General features: G+C 38.5%; 1 protein-coding gene across 1 annotated transcript in view; it reads right to left on the bottom strand.

The window, feature by feature from the left end:
* Positions 1 to 22,596, bottom strand: part of BOD1L1 (biorientation of chromosomes in cell division 1 like 1) — a gene marked incomplete at its 5' end in the record, with an annotated part of 172,060 nt that overhangs the window by 143,852 nt on the left and 5,612 nt on the right. Inside the window, 4 exons of the mRNA XM_083368025.1 lie at positions 2 to 55; positions 4,473 to 5,084; positions 6,147 to 6,337; positions 7,626 to 7,750. Of these exons, the coding sequence (XP_083224151.1) occupies positions 2 to 55; positions 4,473 to 5,084; positions 6,147 to 6,337; positions 7,626 to 7,750 (982 nt within the window). The remainder of the gene's footprint in view (position 1; positions 56 to 4,472; positions 5,085 to 6,146; positions 6,338 to 7,625; positions 7,751 to 22,596) is intronic.

Below are 22,596 nucleotides of genomic sequence, written 5' to 3' on the forward strand. Positions count from 1 at the left end.
CCTTCCATAGTGCTGTTGAAGAAAATGATCTTTAGAAGTCTCTCTCTCCATTTGTCTGCAAAAGGTGTGCATGTATGTAAAAAGGTCTCAGTGCAGAAACTGAGCATCATCATAAGATAGATATGAAAAAAAATTGTCTTAAGAATGGTCATGAAAGTTTTCCTCCTCACTGAAATGCCAACCCTCAGGCTTCCATTCTCCAGTCTGGTACCCTCCAGGCACACTGGGATTCCAATTTCCCAGAATTCACAGCATAGCCATTAAATCAGCCTGGAATTGCAGGGTCTAACAAGCCATCAGCCAGGAGGGCACCATGCTGAAAAAGGCCGTAGCAAGAGACAACTATCTTAATAAACTACATAAAACAAGAAATCAAAAGAATGCAAGAAGGTTTTAACATAACACCCATGAAAAGAGGACAAGAAATTTGGCAAAAAAGAAGATGAAAGAGATATTAATTGCTTTAGACAAGATAAAGGACTATCAAGAAAGAGAACAGCAACAGCAACCTAACAGTAATTAAAACTGAATAAAGTATATGAAAGAGCTTTAGCGTATCTTCTATGAGAAATTAATACATTTTGGAAAGATCATTAAATGATGAAACTGTCAAAACATGCAAGTATAAAAAGCCATCCTATAGGAAAAGTTCCTGGCATATAAAGAAATTAAAGTTCAAAACATAAAATGAGAAATAAAGGATCATGAATGAGGAAAGCAAAGGATAAGAATCTCAAAATGCAACATGAAAATGAGACATTATTAAAAAAAGATCTGATGAAAAATTGGCTGAAAACTTAAATGCAGTAATGTCTCCTTTCATACCCCTTCATGGATTACTGCCTTGTCGTGGCGAAGGGGCTTGCGTAATTCAATGAAGCTATGAGCTATGCCGTGCAGGGCCACCCAAGACGGACAGGTCATAGCCGAGAGTTCTGACAAAACGTGATCCACTGGAGAAGGAAATGGCAACCCACTCCAGTATCTTTGCCATGAAAACCCTATGGACAGTACCAAAATGCAAAACGATATGACGCTGGAAGATGAGCCCCTCAGGTCGGAAGGCGTCCAATATGCTACTGGGGAAAAGCAGAGGGCTAGTACTAGTAGCGCCAGAAAGAATGAAGCGACTGGGCCAAAGCCGAAAGGACGCTCAGCTGTGGATGTGTCTGGTGGTGAAAGGAAAGTCCGATGCTGTAAAGATTTTTTCTCCATAGGAACCTGGAATGTAAGATCCATGAATCAAGGAAAGCTGGACGTGGTCAAACAAGAGATGACAAGACTGAACATCGACATCTTAGGTATCAGCGAACTAAAATGGACAGGAATGGGTGAATTTAATTCAGATGACCATCAGGTATACTACTGCAGGCAAGAATCCCTCAGAAGAAATGGAGTAGCCTTCATAGTCAATAAAAGAGTAGGAAAAGCAATACTGGGATACAATCCTCAAAATGACAGAATGATCTCAGTTCGAATCCAAGGCAAACCATTCAATATCACAGTAGTCCAAGTCTATGCCCCAACCACCGGTGCTGAAGAGGATGAAATTGACCAGTTCTATGAAGCCCTACAGCACCTTATAGAACTAATACCAAAAAATGATGTCCTTATCATCATGGGGGATTGGAATGCTAAAGTAGGAAGCCAAAAGATAACTGGAATAACAGGCAAGTTTGGCCTTGGAGTACAAAATGAAGCAGGGCACAGGCTGATAGAATTTTGTCAAGAGAATATGATGGTCATAGCAAACACTCTTTTCCAACAACCCAAGAGACGGCTCTACACATGGACATCACCAGACGGTCAACACAGAAATCAGATTGACTATATGCTCTGCAGCAAAGATGGAGAAGCTCTATACAGTCAGTAAAAACAAGACCAGGAGCTGACTGTGGCTCAGACCATGAGCTTTTCCTTGCAAAATTTAGGCTTAAACTGAAGAAAGTAGGGAAAAGCACTAGGCCACTCAGGTATGAATTAAATCATATCCCTGTTGAATATACAGTAGAGGTGACAAATAGATTTAAGGAATTAGATCTGATTGACAGAGTGCCTGACAAACTATGGACAGAGAGAGGTTCGCGACATTGTACAACAGGTAGCAACTAAAACCATCCCAAAGAAAAAGAAATGCAAGAAAGCAAAATGGCTGTCTGAGGAAGCTTTGCAAATAGCTGAGGAAAGGAGGGAAGCGAAAGGCAAGGGAGAAAAACATAGATATGCCCAATTGAATGCAGAATTCCAGAGAATAGCTAGAAGAGATAAGAATGCCTTCTTAAATGAACAGTGCAAAGAAATAGAAGAAAACAATAGAATACAGAGGACCAGAGATCTTTTCAAGAAAATTGGAGAGATGAAGGGAACGTTTAATGCAAAAATGGGCATGATAAAGGACAAAATGGCAGGGACCTAACAGAGGCAGAAGAGATTAAGAAGAGGTGGCAAAATTACACAGAAGAACTATACAAGAATGAGCTTAACGTCCCAGATAATCACAATGAGGTGGTCACTGACCTCGAGCCAGACATCCTAGAATGTGAAGTGAAGTGGGCCTTAGAAAAGCTGAGCAACAACAAAGCAAGTGGAGGTGACAGTATTCCAGCTGAGCTATTCAAAATCTTAAAAGACAGTGCAGTAAAAGTGCTACACTCAATTTGCCAGCAAATTTGGAAAACTCAACAGTGGCCACAGGATTGGAAAAGATCAGTTTACATCCCAATTCCAAAGAAAGGCAGTGCCAAAGAATGTTCAAACTATCGCACCATTGCACTCATTTCTCATGCTAGTAAAGTCATGCTTAAAATCCTACAAGCTAGACTTCAGCAGTATGTGGATCGAGAACTACCAGAAGTACAGGCAGGATTTCGAAGAGGCAGAGGAACTAGAGATCAAATTGCCAACATACGCTGGATCATGGAGAAAGCTAGGGAGTTCCAGAAAAACATCTACTTCTGCTTCATTGACTATGCTAAAGCCTTTGATTGTGTGGATCATAACAAACTGTGGCAAGTTCTTAAAGAGATGGGAGTACCAGACCATCTTATTTGTCTCTTGAGAAACCTATATGCGGGTCAAGAAGCAACAGTGAGAACTGGACACGGAACCACTGATTGGTTCAAAATTGGGAAAGGAGTCCGGCAAGGCTGTATACTGTTGCCCTGCCTGTTTAACTTATATGCAGAGCACATCATGAGAAAGGCAGGGCTAGATGAATCAAAAGTTGGAATTAAGATTGCCGGTAGAAATATCAACAACCTAAGATACGCAGATGATACCACTCTAATGGCAGAAAGTGAAGAAGAACTAAAGAGCCTCTTGTTGCGGGTGAAGAAGGAGAGTGCAAAACTTGGGTTGAAACTTAACATTACGAAAACCAAGATCATGGCATCTGGCCCTCTCAATTCCTGGCAAATAGATGGGGAAGAAATGGAGGTAGTGACAGATTTTATTTTCCTGGGCTCCAAGATCACTGCAGATGGGGACTGTAGCCAAGAAATTAAAAGACGCTTGCTCCTGGGGAGGAAAGCCATGGCAAATCTAGACAGCACACTAAAAAGCAGAGACATCACCCTGTCAACAAAAGTGCGTATAGTCAAGGCTATGGTCTTCCCAGTTGCAATGTATGGCAGTGAAAGTTGGACCATAAGAAAGGCTGAGCGCCAAAGAATTGAGGCCTTTGAACTATGGTGCTGGAGAAGACTCCTGCGAGTCCCTTGGACTGCAAGGCGATCAAACCGGTCAGTCCTAGAGGAGATCAATCCTGACTGCTCTTTAGAAGGCCAGATCCTGAAGCTAAAACTCAAATACTTTGGCCACCTAATGAGAAGGAAGGACTCACTGGAGAAGAGCCTAATGCTGGGAAAGATCGAGGGCAAGAGAAGAAGGGGACGACAGAGAATGAGGTGGCTGGATGGAGTCACTGAAGCAGTAGGCGTGAGCTTAAATGGACTCCAGAAGATGGTACAGGATAGGAAGGCCTGGAGGAATGTTGTCCATAGAGTCGTGATGGGTCAGACACGACTTCGCAGCTAACAACAACAACAACAAAACTCCTTTCATAAGTAGTGCACAGGTTAGTAGAGAAGAGTAAAAAAAACAGTCTGGGTTAAAAATTTGAAACAAGGACAATTAAAAATCAAGAAAAGTGTACAAAGATACTCACTACAAACAATGAACAGGTATGGTTTGAGATAAATAAAAACGTTCAACGCAATATTTAGTATTATCTTGCCAATATAGTAACTGCTATGTCTATAAAACAAGCTACATTCTGAAATATTCTCTAAGTCCAGTAAACTAAAATCTTTAGAAAATCACCATGCTGCAGGTAAACCAAAAAAAAATCTAGTCAACCAATAAAATGTAATGCCAGTATCTTTTCATCTATATCAAAACTTTCCAATTAAATAAAAACCTCCTTTCATTTGTTTCAATCTGTTCATAAAGAATAAACACCTTTGATATTATACCTTCTTTTGTGCTTTCATTTTTGTTTTTACTAGTGTTCTTTTCCAGGGCTAAATGTTTTATCACTTCTATCTCTTTATCTTTTATTGTCTTTTCTTCTTTTGCTTTTACATCATCACTATTTCTCTTTGAGAAGTCTTTTTTGTCAGATTTTTCTTTCTTTTCTTTCTTCTTTTCCCCTTTTTCCAAGCTTTCCAGTTTTCTATCACATTTATCCACCACTTTACTTTTTTGTTCATCACTTTCCTGAACATTTTCCTTACTTGGATTAAGCAGGCTGCTAGCTTCTTTTGATATAGCTTTTCCTTCTTCATTTGAAGAAAATGAATTATTTATATCTTCACAGTTTACTACTAGTTCAAAACTTTCTTCTGTAGAGTTACAAGGAGTTTTTTCTCCATCAGCAATGTCTTCTGCATTCCGGTCTCTCTCTATGCTGCCATCCAAACTGTGCTGACACAGGAGTTTCTTTGAAAATCTCTCATTTGTCTTGGTGTTGGTTGCTTCTGTAGAAGCCCTAGTAGCATTGGCTTCTTGGTTGAGAGATGTTATGGTCTCCAAAATAGACAGAGCATCATTAGCCATATTCACATTTGGAGTGACAGCAGGAACACCTTCAAACAAGAGTAAGGTTAAGTTCAACTATTAGTATGAGGTATTGCTGAAAAAAGCCAAAACAAAAAAGAATTTCTTGGTTCAGAATGCTCAATGTGAGTTCAACTGTGCACTTGAGCACATCCTTAGATACTAACATTCCATTTGTAACAGTAAACCATGTGGAACAACTCTGCTAGGATGCAATGTTGGCAATACAGTGTCAAGAATGCTTTTTTATTACTCTCATTATCGGAATAGGATGTTTAGGTGCCCACCCTTGACCCTTCGCTCCCAGCCAGCTGCCACCGCAGAACCACAACAGGCTTTCCTCATTCACTGCCCTCTGCCAGCAATTGTCCATTGCCAGTGGGCCCCTGGCCCTCCACCCTGTCACTTTCCCTCATAGGCATGCAAACAAAGCAAACACTCCTCCCCCCCAGAATGGAAGCTTCCAGGGGCCATGATCTCTTTTGCAGAGAATTTATGTTTGAACTCATGCAATATTACAGCACCCAGGAGCTTCCATTGTCGGCACGAAAAGCATTTCAAGCCAACTCTCCTCTCCCTCAAAGGGAAAGAAACCACGGCAGAGGAGAGATTTTGTAAGGTGAATGAGTCTGGCACAGCAGGGAGGGAGGGGGAAGCATGAGGTATCTTAATGGGTCGGGGAAGCCTTGGGGACCTGTTCTATCACTAGGCCCTCCATGGCCTTCCCCACCTGAGATACCTCATGTGCAGTTAACGAACCATGCATTCACCCATGAATTAGATTAGAGAATGCGTGGGTAAAAGCAGGGAATGATCTTGTTCGAGGTACAAGATTCATTCCCATGAATTTTCAAGTTACGAATGGAATGGGCAGGCTCCATTTGTAACTTGAGGACTATCTGTAATATCAAAGCCTCTGTGGATAAAGAAATTATTTTCCCTTTAGCACATTAATTTGGAAATTGGTTTCAATGACATCATTTGAATGTGTGCCTGTGGAGACATTACTTCAGCTTTTGCTTCCTTATACTCACATCTTTAAAACCCAAAAATTAAAAGCATATTCATTTTGCCAAGGGAAGAGAGAATACCTTGCAGCAAAACAGAAGGATCAAATTTCTCTTCAGGCAGGGCAAAGCTGGGATTAGTCTCTTCTTGGTGATTCATTGTGGCTAAAAATTCATGGACAGCCTTTTCTACCTGTGGCCTGAATATGTGGTTGATCTTTGGATCCACGACTTGAGAAATGATCCTGTCAATTCCAGATTCTAACATTCCAGATCTGAAATGAAATGACAATATAACTTCTTATCTAGCACAGCTAGCAGAATTACTTTAAAACAATATAGCAAGTCTCTTCTATGAATACTCTAGGTAATCTTAACAAGATTATAAGGCAGGTTAGAATCATTATTTGCATATATCACGAGAGAAAATAATGAAGAATCCAAGAGAACTCTAAGATATCCCAGGAAAAACAGTGCAAAATATTGGGCAAGGATGGGATTCAATTCATCCACATAGCTAAATTTAAATTAAAACAATTTAATCCTGATTTTACAAAATCAATAATTCTTATACTTTAGATTCATTAAATTACTCCTTTAAAAATATGTGGTTGAAAATGCAACAAACTTAAAATTGATACAGATTTGCTTTCTGTGAAGAGAACTGATTCCTCTCACTGTATTTTTACATGTTTCCTTTTTCTTTGTGAAGAAGGTATAATATATTGCATATTTTCTTTCATATGAAGTTTTTCTAAAAGATTTATTTATTATAACCTGCCAGTTATTTCAGAAAAATCAATATAATGATACAGGTTGATACAAATGGATGTTCAATCATTGAAATCTACTGTATAAATAGTCCTTCACTTCTGTTTTCATTCACCAGCAGTGTTATATTGCAGGGGTCCTCAACCCTTAATTCATGGCCCAGTACCAGGTTGCGGCCTGTTGAGAAGTGGGCCGTGCAAGCGGTGGGTGAGCCCACAAAGCTGCATTTGTACAAGCGGTGGGCATGTACATGAAATCATCCCTCTCCCCCCTCTGCTACTGCCAGTCCATGAAGTTAGAAAGATTGGGGACCGCTGCTATACTGCAAACTTGAAAATTGATTAAATACAATGAATTAAAATTTTAAAAAATCATTTAGGAGGAAAAAACCCACATAATTAAAAACTTGAAGGCAGTATTAATTTCTTTTAATCATGTTAACATCTAGACATGATCTTTTAAAGCTGACAATCATATATAAAACACAAGATGTTTCCGTAAGAACTGTATCTCCCATATTCTCATTAATACATGAACTGTTACATGAAATATATTTGCTATGGTGAGTTTTTACTCTCATCAGTCTTTACCAAACCTTGCAGGCTATTCTGAATAGCAGCCTCACACATTCACATTGAATTTCAAAATAAGAAATGTAGCAATTTTTGAACTGTAACCACTATCCAAGATCTTCCAAATAGTTACATATGTATCAAATCACATTTTATCCTGCATATTTCCAGTCAAACCAGTTGATCAGAGCCATGGAGAACGACAATTTGTAAAACTTACTTAAGAACCTGCTGTCTGATATTATTTCTTAATTGGTTCTTGTTCAAGTGAGGACTCCATGTATGAGTTGCTAGATGGTTGGAAACAAAATTGTCTACCCGCTGCCTTAAATTCTGATATGCAGGCTAAAAAAGAAAGATAACGTGTGAAGTCTCATTAAATAACATTCATTCACATCACTAGAGAAAACATTTAAGAACCTTAACTTAAAATAATATAGAAATAGTAGAGGGAGTATACACTATAATAATTCTAGGGGGGAAAAACCACTGCAGACTAAGAAAAAAATACTTTAAAAAAAATTCATTGCCCAAAGTTCTGAAAAATGGAGGCAAATATTTCAGTTATCAAACATTCTTATATCTGAATGCTCCCTAGAGACAAAATGTGATTAAAACCCCAATGCTATTTACTTGAAAACAAAGCTACATCTTTTCTCCAAAGTCTTATTTTTACAAACACAGGGCCATCATAGATACATTATACTGAGAAAGATCAATTCTACTGAGAATATGTTGAAGGAGGCTCCAGTTTGTTGCCCTCTTTTATGATAAGTTATACTTCATGATTTTAGTTACTCCAACATGTTTAAGGAGATTCTTAGGTTGTGGTTGCCCCAAAGATGCTTTGCAAAAGGCAACTGGAATTTCTGGGGGTTTTTTCCCTTGAAAATATTTCACTTCTCATCCAACAAGCTGCTTCAGTTCTGACTGAGAACTGAACAAGCTTCTTGGATGAGAAGTGAAAACTTTTCAAGGAAAAAAAGGCTTCAAGCATTTGCCGATGAAGTGGAAGTATGTTTTAAAATCCTCCAAATCACTCAAGGATGCAAAAACAAAATGTAAAAGCAAAAGCAAAAAGAGAGTTGAAAAGAAAGTTTAAAAGGAGGCATACAGTTAAGAGGAGACCTTAAACACGACATGACTGCAATGATACCCAGGCAACCAAAGATAAAGGACTTATTTCAAATAATGGACACTGCAAGTCTTCTTTTTTATATATATTTATAATAAATATACAAATACTACAGTGCACTGACACCTGGAGACCATTTTTATTACCTATATTTCTTCTCATATAACAACTAGAGCCTTGGTGGAGCAGTGGGCTAATGCCTCCTTAAGTAACACCAGCTGCCTGCAATTAGTGCAGGTTTGAGTCCCACCAGGCTCAAGGTTGACTCAGCCTTCCATCCTTCCGAGGTAGGTAAAATGAGGACCCAGATTGTTGGGGGCAATAAACTGACTTTGTAATAATGCCGCTGGGGGGGGGCGGCAAAAGCCCTAATAAGCAGGCATATACATAGAATGAAGGCTATTGCTAAGCACATTGATTTGTGCTTTAGATTGTAAGCCGCCCTGAGTCTTCGGAGAAGGGTGGGATATAAATGGGATTAAAAAACAAACTAACAATATACAATATATTTCAATTGTGCCCTTATCCCCTCCAAAACAGCATATATTCTTGAGCAGGTTTATTCCCTTTGCCTTCCACCAAGACTGTTTTTATAAAATCATCCCATATTTCATTATAATTATTTACTTTAATCATCCCTTTTTAAAATTTATGTTAATTTATCATTTATTGCCATAAATCCATATTTCATTATACCACTCATTTCTTTGAATAACCCAATACTGTCTCCAAAATTTAACCATCAGTAATCTAGCTGCCATTATCAAATTCACAATCAATTCCTTTTTTGCTTCATTTATATCTTGTTTTTCCACCAGTAACAGTAATGCAATCCTCGGTGACATATCTAAATTTACCTTCAAGTTCTCTAATTTCCCTAAACACCCTGTCCCATATCTTTTGTACACTATCACAATCCCACCACATATGTTTATATGTTCCAATTTCTTTCTCGCACTTCCAGCAAATATCTGTATATTGAACATTTATTTGATTTATGTGGTGTTATGTACCACCTCCATATCACTTTATATCCATTTTCCTTAACTCTGACATATTCTTATATATTCTTCTGTTCCGAATATTTTTCCAATCTTTGACATTTATTTCTCCTAAATCTGTTTCCCAGATTAATTTTAAACCTTTTGCCCGATCTTCTAGTTCAGGGCTTTTCAAGCAGTGGTATGGGTACCACCTGTGGTACATTGGCACCTGGCAGCCATCCTAGAAAAGTGGTAGCAGGGGAGGGGAGTGAGCTGAACTGGTGGCAGCACTGCACAAGCCTGAGCAAGAGACAGCTGGAGCTGCAGGGTGTCAGAGTTCAGCGAAAGCGCCAGGATCAGTGCCGCTTTCCAGTTGATCGGCGTTTCTTTGGGGCTGTCAGGGCTTAGAGGAAGCACCAAGATCAGTGCCAGGCTCCAGCTGGAGCTTGGTGCTGATCCTGGAGCTTCTGCTAAGCCCAGAAGAAGCTCCGATCAGCTGGAATGTTGCAGCATCCCCAGGGTCTTGTGATTTACATTCAGATGCTTGGCAAGTGATTCATATTTATGACGGTCAGTGTCCCAGTGTTATGTGACCAAAGTGACCAGTAGATGGGGGGGGGAATAAAAACCAAACACCCCCAACCCCACCCCCGCTGCCAATTCTCAACAGAAATGCTCACAACAATGAAAACCTCAGACAGGAGGAAGAGCACTGCTGGGCGGGCAGGCAGGTGTCTTGCTCGGCTGTGGCTTGGGGGGGCATTTTTTCAGTGCCACTGTAACTTCAGTCACTAATGAACTGTTGAATGGCAAGGACTACCTGTACTTCATCACTTTTTCCTTTTTTTTTTTTTGGTCATCAAGTTTTTGACACCTTGCTAGGTGACTGATGGTACTCAGATATTGCCATAAAAGTGGTACAATGGGTGAAAAGGTTGAAAAGCCCTGTTCTAGTTCAGTTAATATTCTGTATATTTTCCCAATTCTTCCTTTACCTATACTGTATATTCTTCATTTTCCTCACTTTCTTTCATAATTCTTTCAAATTTTATTAACTATCTTTTACCTCAAATTTTTCTTCCATTTTTAATCCATTTCTCTAATTGTATTAAATTCAACCAATTTAATTTAGTATCTCATAAAACATTCTTTAATTGTATTATATTCTTTATCTTGTTCTTCCAGTCTTCCCATTTATATATCTGATTTTTTTTAATTTACTAATCCAATCTTTCAATTCAATCATAGGGAATTTTTTTCATTATTACCACCAGTGTTAAAGGAGAAAATCCTGACATTAACCGATATCTCCATTTTTTCCATAATTCTATCAAATTTTTTAAAAAGGGATTTTGAATTCTCTGAATAATTTTTAATATCCTTTTTAAACCAATATGTTTCTATAGGATCGCCTATTTCCCTTAATTTCTTCAATTCTATATCGCTCCATAATAAATTTCTATTTACTGCTATAATATCTGGGACCACCCTTAATGGATTAGCTGCCCAATAATTTCCAACATTTGGAAGACCCAGCCCACCCTTTTTTAATGGTTCATGCCATAATGTTTTACTTATTCTTGCTCTCTTACCTCCATTATAATACACCTCCAGCAATCTCAGTATTTCCTTTAATTCTTGATCCGAAAACTTAATTGGGATCATCCAAAACAAAAAATTAATTTTTGGTAAAACTTTAATTTTTATTGTTGCAATTCTTCTGAACCATGATAATTTTACTTTTCCATATTTATCCATTTTATCTTTTATATCTTTCTTTAACTTCTTATAATTATAACTTCTTATAATATAATATCTTCTTTAATTCTTGAATATTTTTTGGGATGTCAATACCTAAATATTTGATACTATATTGTATTTTTAATTTATATTTTTCTTCAATACATCAATTTCTTCTCTACTATGGTTATATAATATCATTTCTGATTTTTCCCTGTTTATTTGCAATCCACTATATTTCCCAAATTCATTCAAATGTGATTATACCCTCTCTATAGTAGCTATGGGATTTTCAAATGTTAGTAATGTATCATCTGCAAATAAATTTATTTTAGTTTTCTTATATACATCAATTCCTTCAATCAATCAATTTTTCCTGGTTGCAATTGCCAAAACCTCCATCAATAATACAAATAGAACTGGGGATAAGGGGCAACCCTGTCTCGTTCCCCGGCTTAAGGCTATTGTCTCTGTAACACCTTCATTTATGACTATTCTCGCTTTATTCTCTGAGTATAGTTGATTTATCACATTTCTAAAAAATTTTCCAAAGCCTAACTTCTCTATTAATATTTTCAATGTAGGCCATTCCACACAAAGTCCTTAAAAACGTCTAATGCTAATAAAGGTAAAGGTAAAGGGTCCCCCGCACATGCGTGCTAGTCGTTTCCGACTCTAGGGGCCGGTGCTCATCTCCGTTTCAAAGCCGAAGAGCCAGCGCTTGTCCGAGGACGTCTCCGTGGTCATGTGGCCGGCATGACTAGACGCCAAAGGCGCACGGAGCGCTGTTACCTTCCCACCATAGTGGTCCCTATTTTTCTACTTGCATTTTTATGTGCTTTTGAACTGCTAGGTTGGCAGAAGCTGTGACAAGTAACAGGCGCTCACTCTGTTACGCGGCACTCGGGATTTGACCCGCCAAACTGCCGACCTTCTGATCGACAGGCTCAGCGTCCTAACCCACTGAGCCACCGCGTCCCTCTTAAATGCTAATAAACCAGCCTTTAATTTTTGATTCTTTATGTAATGGCCTATAAACCCTTCTTACTACATCTGACATTTTGTCAGCCTCTTATAAATCCACAGTGATCATTTTTAATATAATTCTCTATAAATGTATTCAATTTATTTGTCAATATTGCTGTAAAAATCTTAGCATCCTGATTAATAGGGATATTGGTCTATATGATCCTCAGTTTTTAAGATCTTTATTAGGTTTCGCCATCAATATTATCAAAGATTGCTTCCATGAACTTGGAATAATTTCCCCTGCCATTATTTTATTAAACATTAATTTCATCTTCAGCACCAATAACCCTTTAAAATTTTTATAATATTCTGTGCCTAGTCCATCTAACTCTGGTGCTTTACCTATTTTCAATTTATTAATAACTTCCAGTATCTTCTCTTCTATTTGTGATTCCATTATTTCTTTATCATATTCTCAAATTTTACAGTTCAAATTCTTTTCTATATATGCCTGGCTTTCATTTACATTTATTTCCTTTCCCTTATATAACTTTACAAAAAACTTCTGAAATATCAACAATTTTTCTCTCATCATGTTACACCTTTCTCCCTTTTTGTTCTTTATTACTCCAATCAGGCTTTTTGCCTTTTTAACTTGTGTGGCTCTAGCCAACATTCTAGAATTTTTATTACTATTTTCATAAAATTCCCTATTTAAATAAATTATATTTCTTTGAACCTGTTCTAACTCAATATTTTGCAACTCTTTTCTTTTAGCTGATAATTCTAACATAATTCTATTCTACTTTCTATATTCTCTCTAGTTCTTTAATTTCCTCCTCCAACCTTTTTGTTTCTCTGTTTTTTTATAGGAATATTTTATTCCTAAACCTCTTACCGGTGCTTTCATTGCACACCATATTACACCTATATTACTACCTCCCTCTTCATTTATAGTACATATGTATTTTAATTCTCTTTCCATTTTCTCTAAAATCTATTTTTAAAAATCCTCGAATCCATTCTCCATCTACTTGCCTGTTTATAATCACAATCTATTTCCATTTCCATAGTTACCATTGCATGATCTGATATTTTAATTATTTTTATCTCTGCTTTCATTATTTTAGATATTTCCGATGTTACAAATATATAATCTATTCTTGTAAATTTGTCTACTACAAAATATGTGTAACTCTTTTGATTGCCATGTAATTCACTCCAAACATCTTTTAATCTATTTCTATTAATAAATTTTCTTAAATCTGTATTATACTTTATTTTTGCTTTTGATGGATTAATTTATCAATTCCTATATCCATAACCATAATATAATCACCTGCCATTATCACATAACCTTTTTTATTTCTTTTATTTCTTTATATACCTTATTATAAAACTCTTTGATTCATATTAGGTGCATACAAATTTGCTAAAATGAACTCTTGTCCATAAATCAAACCTTGAATTATAAGAAATCTTCCCATATCATCCCTTTTTATGGCTTTTATCTTAAAGTCACATCTTTAGCTACCATGATTGCTACCCCTCTTGCTTTTGATGTACCAAATGCCTTTTCATATACATCAGCCCAATATAACCTAAGTTCATTCACCCCTTCTTTCAATCTGTTTCTTGTAATACAATGTCTATTTTCTCTTTGTTAATTGATTTTTTGATTCTTGCTCATTTATATTTTCCCCCCAAGCCATGTACAGTCCATGTAGCTACCTTCAACAATTTCCCATCTATTCCTTATATTACATATTCCCTTTGGTCTCCATATGTGCTTTAACATAAATCTTACAAAACTAAAACTACAAAGCATATTGTCCCAAAACATAACCTCTTACCCACCCATATACATATATATATATATTGTTCCCATTCCCTTCTTCAGATCTTCCTCCTCTCCTCCGCTTCAGGGAGAGGAGCCAGCCCTGCACGGACTTTGGTCGCCCACGCCACCTCCCTTGACCGTCTTTACCCTTAATTTCTACACCCAAACATATATTGTAAAATTACAAAAACTTATATTCTATCTCTACAATGAGCTTGTAACTACTGTTGCTTCATCCAGGTTCCCTTTCTCCTGTAGATCTTCTTTATTTATCTTCTTTATGATTCCGTGCTTCCTTAATTTCTCCATCGCCTCCTCCTTTGTTTCAACTCTGTAAAACTTTCCACCATAAGAGAATCTCAAAAAAACCGGATATCCCCAGCTGTTTTTGTTGTTAGTTGCGAAGTTGTGTCTGACCCATCGCGACCCCATGGACAACATTCCTCCAGGCCTTCCTGTCCTCTACCATCTTCTGGAGTCCATTTAAGCTCACGCCTACTGCTTCAGTGACTCCATCCAGCCACCTCATTCCCCTTCTTCTATTGCCCTCAATCTTTCCCAGCATTAGTTAATTAATTAGTTAATGTTATTTTTCTTCAATATTTGACAAACTTGATGCATCTCTTTCCGCCATTGTAAAGTCTCATTGCATAAATCTGGAAAAACTTGTATCTGATGTCCCCAAAACATTATAGACATGTTTCACAATTTGCGCTTCAATTGCTCTTTTTTTGCGTATGACCAGAGTCACACCACAATATCTCTTGGCAATTTTCTTCCCAACCTTTTTGGGCCGACTCGATGTATTGCATCAATATCATATCTTGTAAAGGGGACATTTGGGAGGATCAAGATACCTCAGTCCAGTACTACTTGAATCAATTTTGCTTCATTTTCTTCACATTTCTCCAGATATCCATGTATACGTAAATTTGATCGGCGCTGACGATCACATATCTCAATCAAATCCTTTTTCATCTGATGCACCTTAGTTGTCTGACTTTTTAACACCTCATCATGTTCTCCCATTTGAGTTTTCACTTCTGTAATATTTCGTGACATATCTTGACTTTGTTTCGCCATATCTGTTATTCTTAGATCCATATTATCATTTTATCTTTTATTTGCTTCAAATCCTCCTTTATATTTGTCATTTCTTTTATATTTATTTTCATTTCTCTTAACTCTTGTAAGAGAATATCAAGTTTATCTGGTTGAGTCAGTGACTTCTCAGGCCATTTTTCCTCCTCACATCCATTTCTAAGGCTTTTCCCACTCGAATCAAATGTAAATCTGAAGGTCTAAGGCCTGCTTTGGGTCTTTGCCAAAGATTTTCTGCACTTTGGCTGCGTTTTGACATCCAACCAGCAAAAAGAGCTTTTAACCTTCTAAGAATTTTTACACAATCTATAGTCCACACACGTCACTTCCTCCCTTTGTCTTGTCCTTATCAACTTATCTCCGTGAAAGCAACTTGATGGAAATAAAAAAATCCAAAGGCAGCAACTACCTTTATTACACACGCCTTATCAAGGCTCTGTCTTAAAGGTGTTTAATATTTTCACTTTCTCCAGATCTCAACATTTCGACTGGAAGGAGTGAGTAACGGGCCTTCACACTGTACACTTATAAATCAGCTTTCAGCTATACTTCTTTAAACTCTCTCCAAATTATTTCTCCTTTCAGTCTACAATCATAGGGCCACTCCTCTCCCCATCAGCCTTCAAAAGCCTCTCAAGTCACATCCAAATTCAAAGCTTCTCTGGGAGAATGTCCCATACTGAATCAAATACAATCCAAACTTCAGGAGGAAAGCAAGGGAAGTAACTCACGTTTCATAATCTCTTAAATTTTCATGGTCCTTAATTGTTATATTTCTTAATACATTCTGTGATGGTCCGGAGGAGGCAGAAATTCAGCGTCCGTCATCCATTCAAGCTAGCTCCGCCCCGCTCTTGTATTGATTTCAACCTGGAGAGAATTTCTTTCTGATCTTCATCCGTATTTTCTTGGTGGTACATCAAACTGAAGACTTTGGGGACATGTGTTAGAGATGTTTTTTTACCATTTAAAGCTGAGTATGGGATATCCATTTCATTTTTTGCAGCTGGTCTTTATAATAAAAATTGTTCATCAATCAAAGATTTGTAATCCAAAATATTCTATCATCTCAAGCAAAGATGTGTGTTTCTCCTGCAGGGAAATATTTCCATAACACAGCCCTGAAAGTCAGTTAATATTTATATTCGTAGTTCAGGCAGGCTGGTTTCAAAATAGTTCATCGTCTATGCCACACCAATAAGCAGTCCAAAAGTTGGGTTTTTTTCCCCTTTTCCCAGCTGCAGTCTTCAAAAGTGAAAGTTTCCAAGGACAGTAATTTGGGCTTCAAGAAAGTTTCCTGTAGGCATAACAAATCGTCGTGCCACAATTCCCCACTAGTTGTCATTAGCTCCATTTTCCAGCTTTTTAAATCCAAACTTATATTACAAGCTTTTCAAATCTTTTTTTAAAGTCTCAAAAGCACTTTTAGTCCCCAAATTTCAAAGCCATATACGTGTATTAATTCCAAATTAATCTTATAATTTTCTGTTTCCCCCAAGTAATTAGTTCACCGCTTTTCTTTTCCTGAGGGAATGGGGTGGAAATTCCCCTCCCCTCTCTTATCGGGGAGGGTGATTTCAGCAATTTTTTCCAGGAAATCTTAGATTCATAAAGAGAAGATAGGATCTCACCCAGTTTCATCCAAGCTCTTGAAAGGTTGCTTGTTAGTGCTTATTGTCTTCCGCTGTCAGCAGCTTCTGACTGGCTACATGAATGTAGCCAGTCTTTCCCCTGCTGGTTTGGAGGGCTTCCTTGGATCAAACAAAATCAACAAGGGTCCTCTACTTGGTTGTTGCCTCTATGGGGCGACTTTCGATCCTTTCCAGGGTCCCCAGCGGGCCAAAATCAAACGCAAAAAGATGAAGCCCCATCTTCCTGTGCCTGTTCTGATGCGACGTCAAACTGGAAGCCAGTCAGTCTTTTTCTTCTCCCCTTGTAACCTGTGTAAATAACCCCTGTTCCTTACTGGATTGGGAGGAGGATGACTGCCTTTCTGTGGAAAATGAGGCTTCAATAGGAGATAGAGGGAAGAACATGCTGCACACAACTTTGCTTTTTGCAGCTCTTTCTCAAAAACTTCAATTTGTTCATAATAACTTTGCAAAGCCTTCTCCTGCACAGTTTGCTCAGGGCTTGGAGGATAATAGCTCACCTCCTTCCCTAGTGAAGCCTTAGGTCTAGCACCAAATCTCTCTCCCTCTGCTGGCATTCAGTTTTCAGAATCGGCCATTTTGCCTCCCTCTTCACAAGCAAAGCCACACCCACAAGGGATCGCCATTTTGCCTTCTTCCTCAAAGACAGAGGCATGCCCACAGTGGAATCTTGTGTAAGACGAATGGGAGCCTGACTGCCTTCTGTGTCAAATGACACGTGAGGATACAATGGTGCCTGAATCTAATGTTATAGCACCGTCTGCTGGTGAATCTGTTTTACAAGATGCATTTCAAAGAATGCAGAATGCATTTTCACAGATGTCCCTTCAGCAGGCATCACTCCAAGCTGCCACACCTCCTCATTCATTGGGAGCTTCAGCTAGAATGCCTATTAAGCCTGCTACTATTAAAGTTCCTGTCTCAGATGGAGCACAGCAGCCTTCACCCCAAGCGCAGCCTCCACTGGTTCCTCAAATACAAAGGCCAGTGCTAACTGCAGGCCAACTTACTGTAGCAGCTCAAGCGCCAGCACCTTCTGCTGGCCAGGGTGGCATTGCAGCTCAAGTACAGCCACCCCCAGCACCAGTACCTGTAGCAGCTTCAATGCAACTGCCGCAGGCCCTGGCTCAGGCACCACTGGTGCCCCCTGCTGGCTACGTCCGGATGGCACAGCCTGCACAACCTGCGCCTCCTGCAGGCCAAGTCCCAATTGCACAACCTGCACAGCCAGTACCCCAATTGCATGTTCCTCAACAGGCACCCTCTATTGTACCACTGGCTAGTGATTCAAAATTGAAGCGGTCAGAACAGAATTACAGGGCATGGGTCAGTGAAGTTGGACTTTTGCTTCGTAGAGAAGGTACCCATGTGATGGTGTTTAATCCTCCTGCCCAGCAATGGCCTCCTGACATAAGGGACTTGAATAATAGAGCATGCACAACGTTATTGATGTCCATGGACACTGAATCGCAGCTCACATTTTCACAAGATGCAACTGCCCAACAAATTTGGGCTCAATTAGAAACATGTTACCGGCCTACGTCCATTGAGTCTACATGTTTGCTTTTGTCTGAGTTCCATGGTTCTAGATTAAAACCTGGTGAGCATATTGGAGAACACTTAACTAAAATGAAAGGAATAAGAAAAGAACTGGGTGAAAGAGGCTATCCTATTGATGACTGTCAAATGATCAGCATTATCATTAACTCTTTGAATTATGAATGGAAAGATGCTATTTCTAAGATTAATCAAGTGCCTATTGCTCAATGCACAGTGGATCATGTATGCAGAATTGTAACTGAAGAAGAGGCACTTAAGCAAGCCGCACCACATTTAAGGGAACCCCCTGCATCGAAGGCTCCAGTGAGGCGTCCCTTCTGTGGAAGAGCCTACGTTCCAAGGATGCCAAGATGCTACATTGAAGAGCTCGGTGCATTCATTCCCAATGTTTACTACGTACCATCAGCTAATAGTAGTTTGCTTAGTCAGAGTCACTTGTCTAGGGTATCAAAATTCCAGGTACATCATCTCAAAAAAGCAAGTTATGTAGTTAAAGATGGAGATATTGTTGCTGAAACCATGTTGATTGGTGGTGTTTATTACAAAAAACCAAAGTCTAAGCCGTAAGAGCAGGCAAGTATGCCAGTTCCAAAAAGGGAGAGCACAGGCCCAGTGAGAGATGTCCCAGAGAGAGATCCTGCTGCTACTCCAAAGGCTCCTAAAGCCAATAAAAGGACAAATAAGACACAGGTTGCTCACAGCAAGCCTGAGGTTCCTAATAAAAATGCTAATGTTGAGAATTCACTAACAGGTAAACCTTTGCATTCCAGGTGTATCCATAAGTGGCATAGAAGATTGGGTCATGCCAGTTTCCGTGTTCTGAAGAAGATGCCAGAGTTCGCAAGAGGTTTGGATCTAAAGGGGTGTAAGGTGTTCTTGGATTGTGCTGTCTGCAAGAAAGCCAAATCCAAAGCAGCAGCAATTCCAAAACGCGCTACACGCCTGTAACACGCATTTTTGATTTGGTACACACTGACATAGTAGGTCCTTTTGCACCAATTGGTGGTAAAAGGTATTTCTTGACAATTGTTGATAATTATTCTAGATATGGATATGTATTTCCTATGAGAGAAAAATCTGAGACCTTTCAGATCTTTAAAGACTTTGCCAATATACCCAATTCGAAGTCAGCATTGCTGGACATAGCTGGAGTCACTATGGTTACATGATAAGATAATAACACAGGTGCAGAGCAGAAAGAGATGTACAAGTAGAAATGAGCGAAGCTGGCAAAACTAAAAAAACATGCAGTGACACTATTCTAAGTTGCTGATATTCCTTCAGCAGGGGCAGGTGGCATAATAGATGAGCAATAGTGAACTCTCTTTCCCAACTCTTACATTACAGGGCACATGCTAATGAACTAACAGACATTTCTTGACTCCCCAGCATGCATGGTTATAAAAGAATATTGCTAACTTTTGGGTAGACTGTTCTTCCATCGATGCTATTCAGGCTTGAAATCTTTCTAAGGAAATGTTGTATTTGGCCAATATGGGTGTTTCATACCACCCAAACCCAGCTTCTGCTAAAATCTGGGCAGAGATCCAAGACAGCGAGGGAGGCTGACTCCAACCTTGAAAATTCTAAAACATTAACAGCCAAGCAAAGAATCCCTCTATTAACAAGGACAGAACAAGATAAGAATAAAAAAAGATAATCCAGACACACTTAATGGAAAGTTACAGTTTATGAATGATGAAGAAGAATTAGTCCATCAGTTTTCCACCTGTTGCCCAGGAGATCAACAGCTGATTATAAAGAAAATCAGAATAATTAGTTTAATGCTGAAATCTGTTCCCCTCTAGCTACTCTTCTGTAGAATTGCTGTCAAGCTTGGTTTCTGAGAGCACTAAATCCCCAACAAAGAAAAAGAGAAGGCATGTTAGTCAAAAGCAAAAATAAAGGAAAAGGATACTCAGTACAAGTTCAAATTAACTACCCAGTACGATAAAATGAGAAAGATGATCGGAATCCTCAATCATTAGTAGAAATGCCAGTCTTAGATCTAAATCAGAGGAATACTGGCAATCAAGATAAAGAAGAGCGGACTTCCGGGTGGCAAGGCTCCGTCGAAGACGGTCATTTCTGACTGTCAGCCCCGTTTAAATTGCGAAAACAGCAACAATCAGCTGTTTCGCAGTTTGGAAATCCCCCCTCAGGCATTCAGGTAGAGGTAGAGCTCCCCCAAACCCCCAGAATTATCATTCTGGGGGTTGAAGGATGAGAGCTCCCTCGTAGCCTGAATCTGCTCCGGACTCGGGGACTCCTCTGTTTCAAGGTTTTGAAACAGAGCAGGACGCTGCAACCATCCCTGCTCCCAATATTGTACTTTGGATTACTTGGACGCAGGCAGAGCTGAGCAGGAGAATATTGAAACAGCAAGTATATGATCTTTAACTCCGGTTTAACTTAAAAGAAGGGGAGGAAGATGGCGCTGGAATAAATCTTTAGAGAAAGTGGGAAGAACAAAGAATAAGGAAAATTTAAAAAGGGGGAAGATATAAAGTAGATTTTTATAGTCGTAAAAGACTGTTAAAAACATTTGAAGTTGGCTTAAAAGTGATTTAAAAGACTTGGATAGTTAACACTGAAGCAACAAAGTTGCAATTTGGGCGGAAAAGTGAAAGTGAGAAACGAAAGTTAACTGGGTGTTAAAATGGCTTCCAAACCACCTAGATTCCCTGCTTCTAAAAGTGTGGGGGCTTCACCAGTTCAACAATCTGGACTTCAAACATTGATGCCACCCCCCCCCCACAGCACCTACACCCACATTAACACTACAAGATTTAAAAGATGCCTTAAAACTTCAATCTGAGCAAATATCTGAGCAAATGGCAGAGCTTATTAATGAGAAAAATAAGGAAATACGAGAGGATATTTTGCTGGCATTTCAGGGACTGAAAATTTGTACTGGATGAACGTGTGGAAGAAGTTAATCAAAATAATTTGATATTGGAAGCTAAAATCAGTGAAGCTGAGAATAAAATGGATAAAATTGATGATGAGGTGGTGATGATACAATATAGGGACATGGGGTTTGCCTTGAGGATCAGAGGTCTGAAAAGAAAATCCACAAGAAAACTTGGAAGAGATATTGGCAAAAGCTGTGGCGCCTATTTTGGGTTGGCGAGCTGAAGATTTTATATTGGAAATAGACAAAATATTTCATGTCAATTCCTGGATTGCTAGGCAAAGAAAACTACCAAGAGATGTGGTTGTTTACTTCACAAAGAGGAAGATCAGAAATGCGATCATACAAGCCTTTTATAACAACAGATTTAAAGTGGCTGATCAAAATGTTTTAATTTTGAAAGAAATACCACCAAGAATTTTAAGAAATAGGAAAGAATTTGTTTTTCTGGCAGATGAATTAAAAAAAAAACGACAGATCCAGTTTACATGGGAGATACCAACTGGGATAGTGGTGAATTATGTTGGTACAAGATATCGTCTTAATACAGTTCTGAAGGCACGAGATTTTTATTGTAACATATTGAAGGCAGACTCACCGACATCCCCAGAAATTAAAAGAAGAAAGGGAAAAGAAGCACGACAGACACAATTGGAAGATACACAGCGAGATGAAGAAATTATCTCGCTGATTTCAAAAGCACAGCAAACTTTGGAAATTGTGCAGCCCTTGGCTCCATTAGAAGAATCAAGGGCTCAAAGAGTGAGACGGGCTGCAACCAGATGAAAACAACAACAACAACAGAAACAATATACTACAATTACAACTCAAGAATCTACTTATACTGAAGCAGTGGGAGGAGCGAGACCAAAGAAGCAGATGCTTGTGGATCTGCAAGATACGCTCCGAAAGCTTCAAGTTGCAAAAAATGGTGACAAAGTTTCTAACATGGAATGTTAATGGTTTAAATTCACCACAAAAGAGAAAGAAAATATTTCAGTACTTGAAACAATTTAAAAATAATGTTATATGCTTGCAGGAAACACATATCCGTGTATCTGATCAAAAATATTTGATAAACTCTAGATTGGGTATGCAGTTTATTGCATCTGCTCCAGAAAAGAAAAATGGTGTAGTCATTTATGTGAAAAAGAATTTAACAGCTAACTTAATTGAAGCAGATAAACAAGGAAGATATATTATAATTGAACTTTTAATAGAAGGGAAGAAAATACTTTTAACTGGATTATATGCACCTAATCAACAGCAAGGAGAATTTTATAAACTTCTACATAAT

This window comes from Vipera ursinii (genome assembly GCF_947247035.1).
Source record: "Vipera ursinii genome assembly, chromosome: 7".
In the NCBI taxonomy this organism is placed as follows: domain Eukaryota; kingdom Metazoa; phylum Chordata; class Lepidosauria; order Squamata; family Viperidae; genus Vipera; species Vipera ursinii.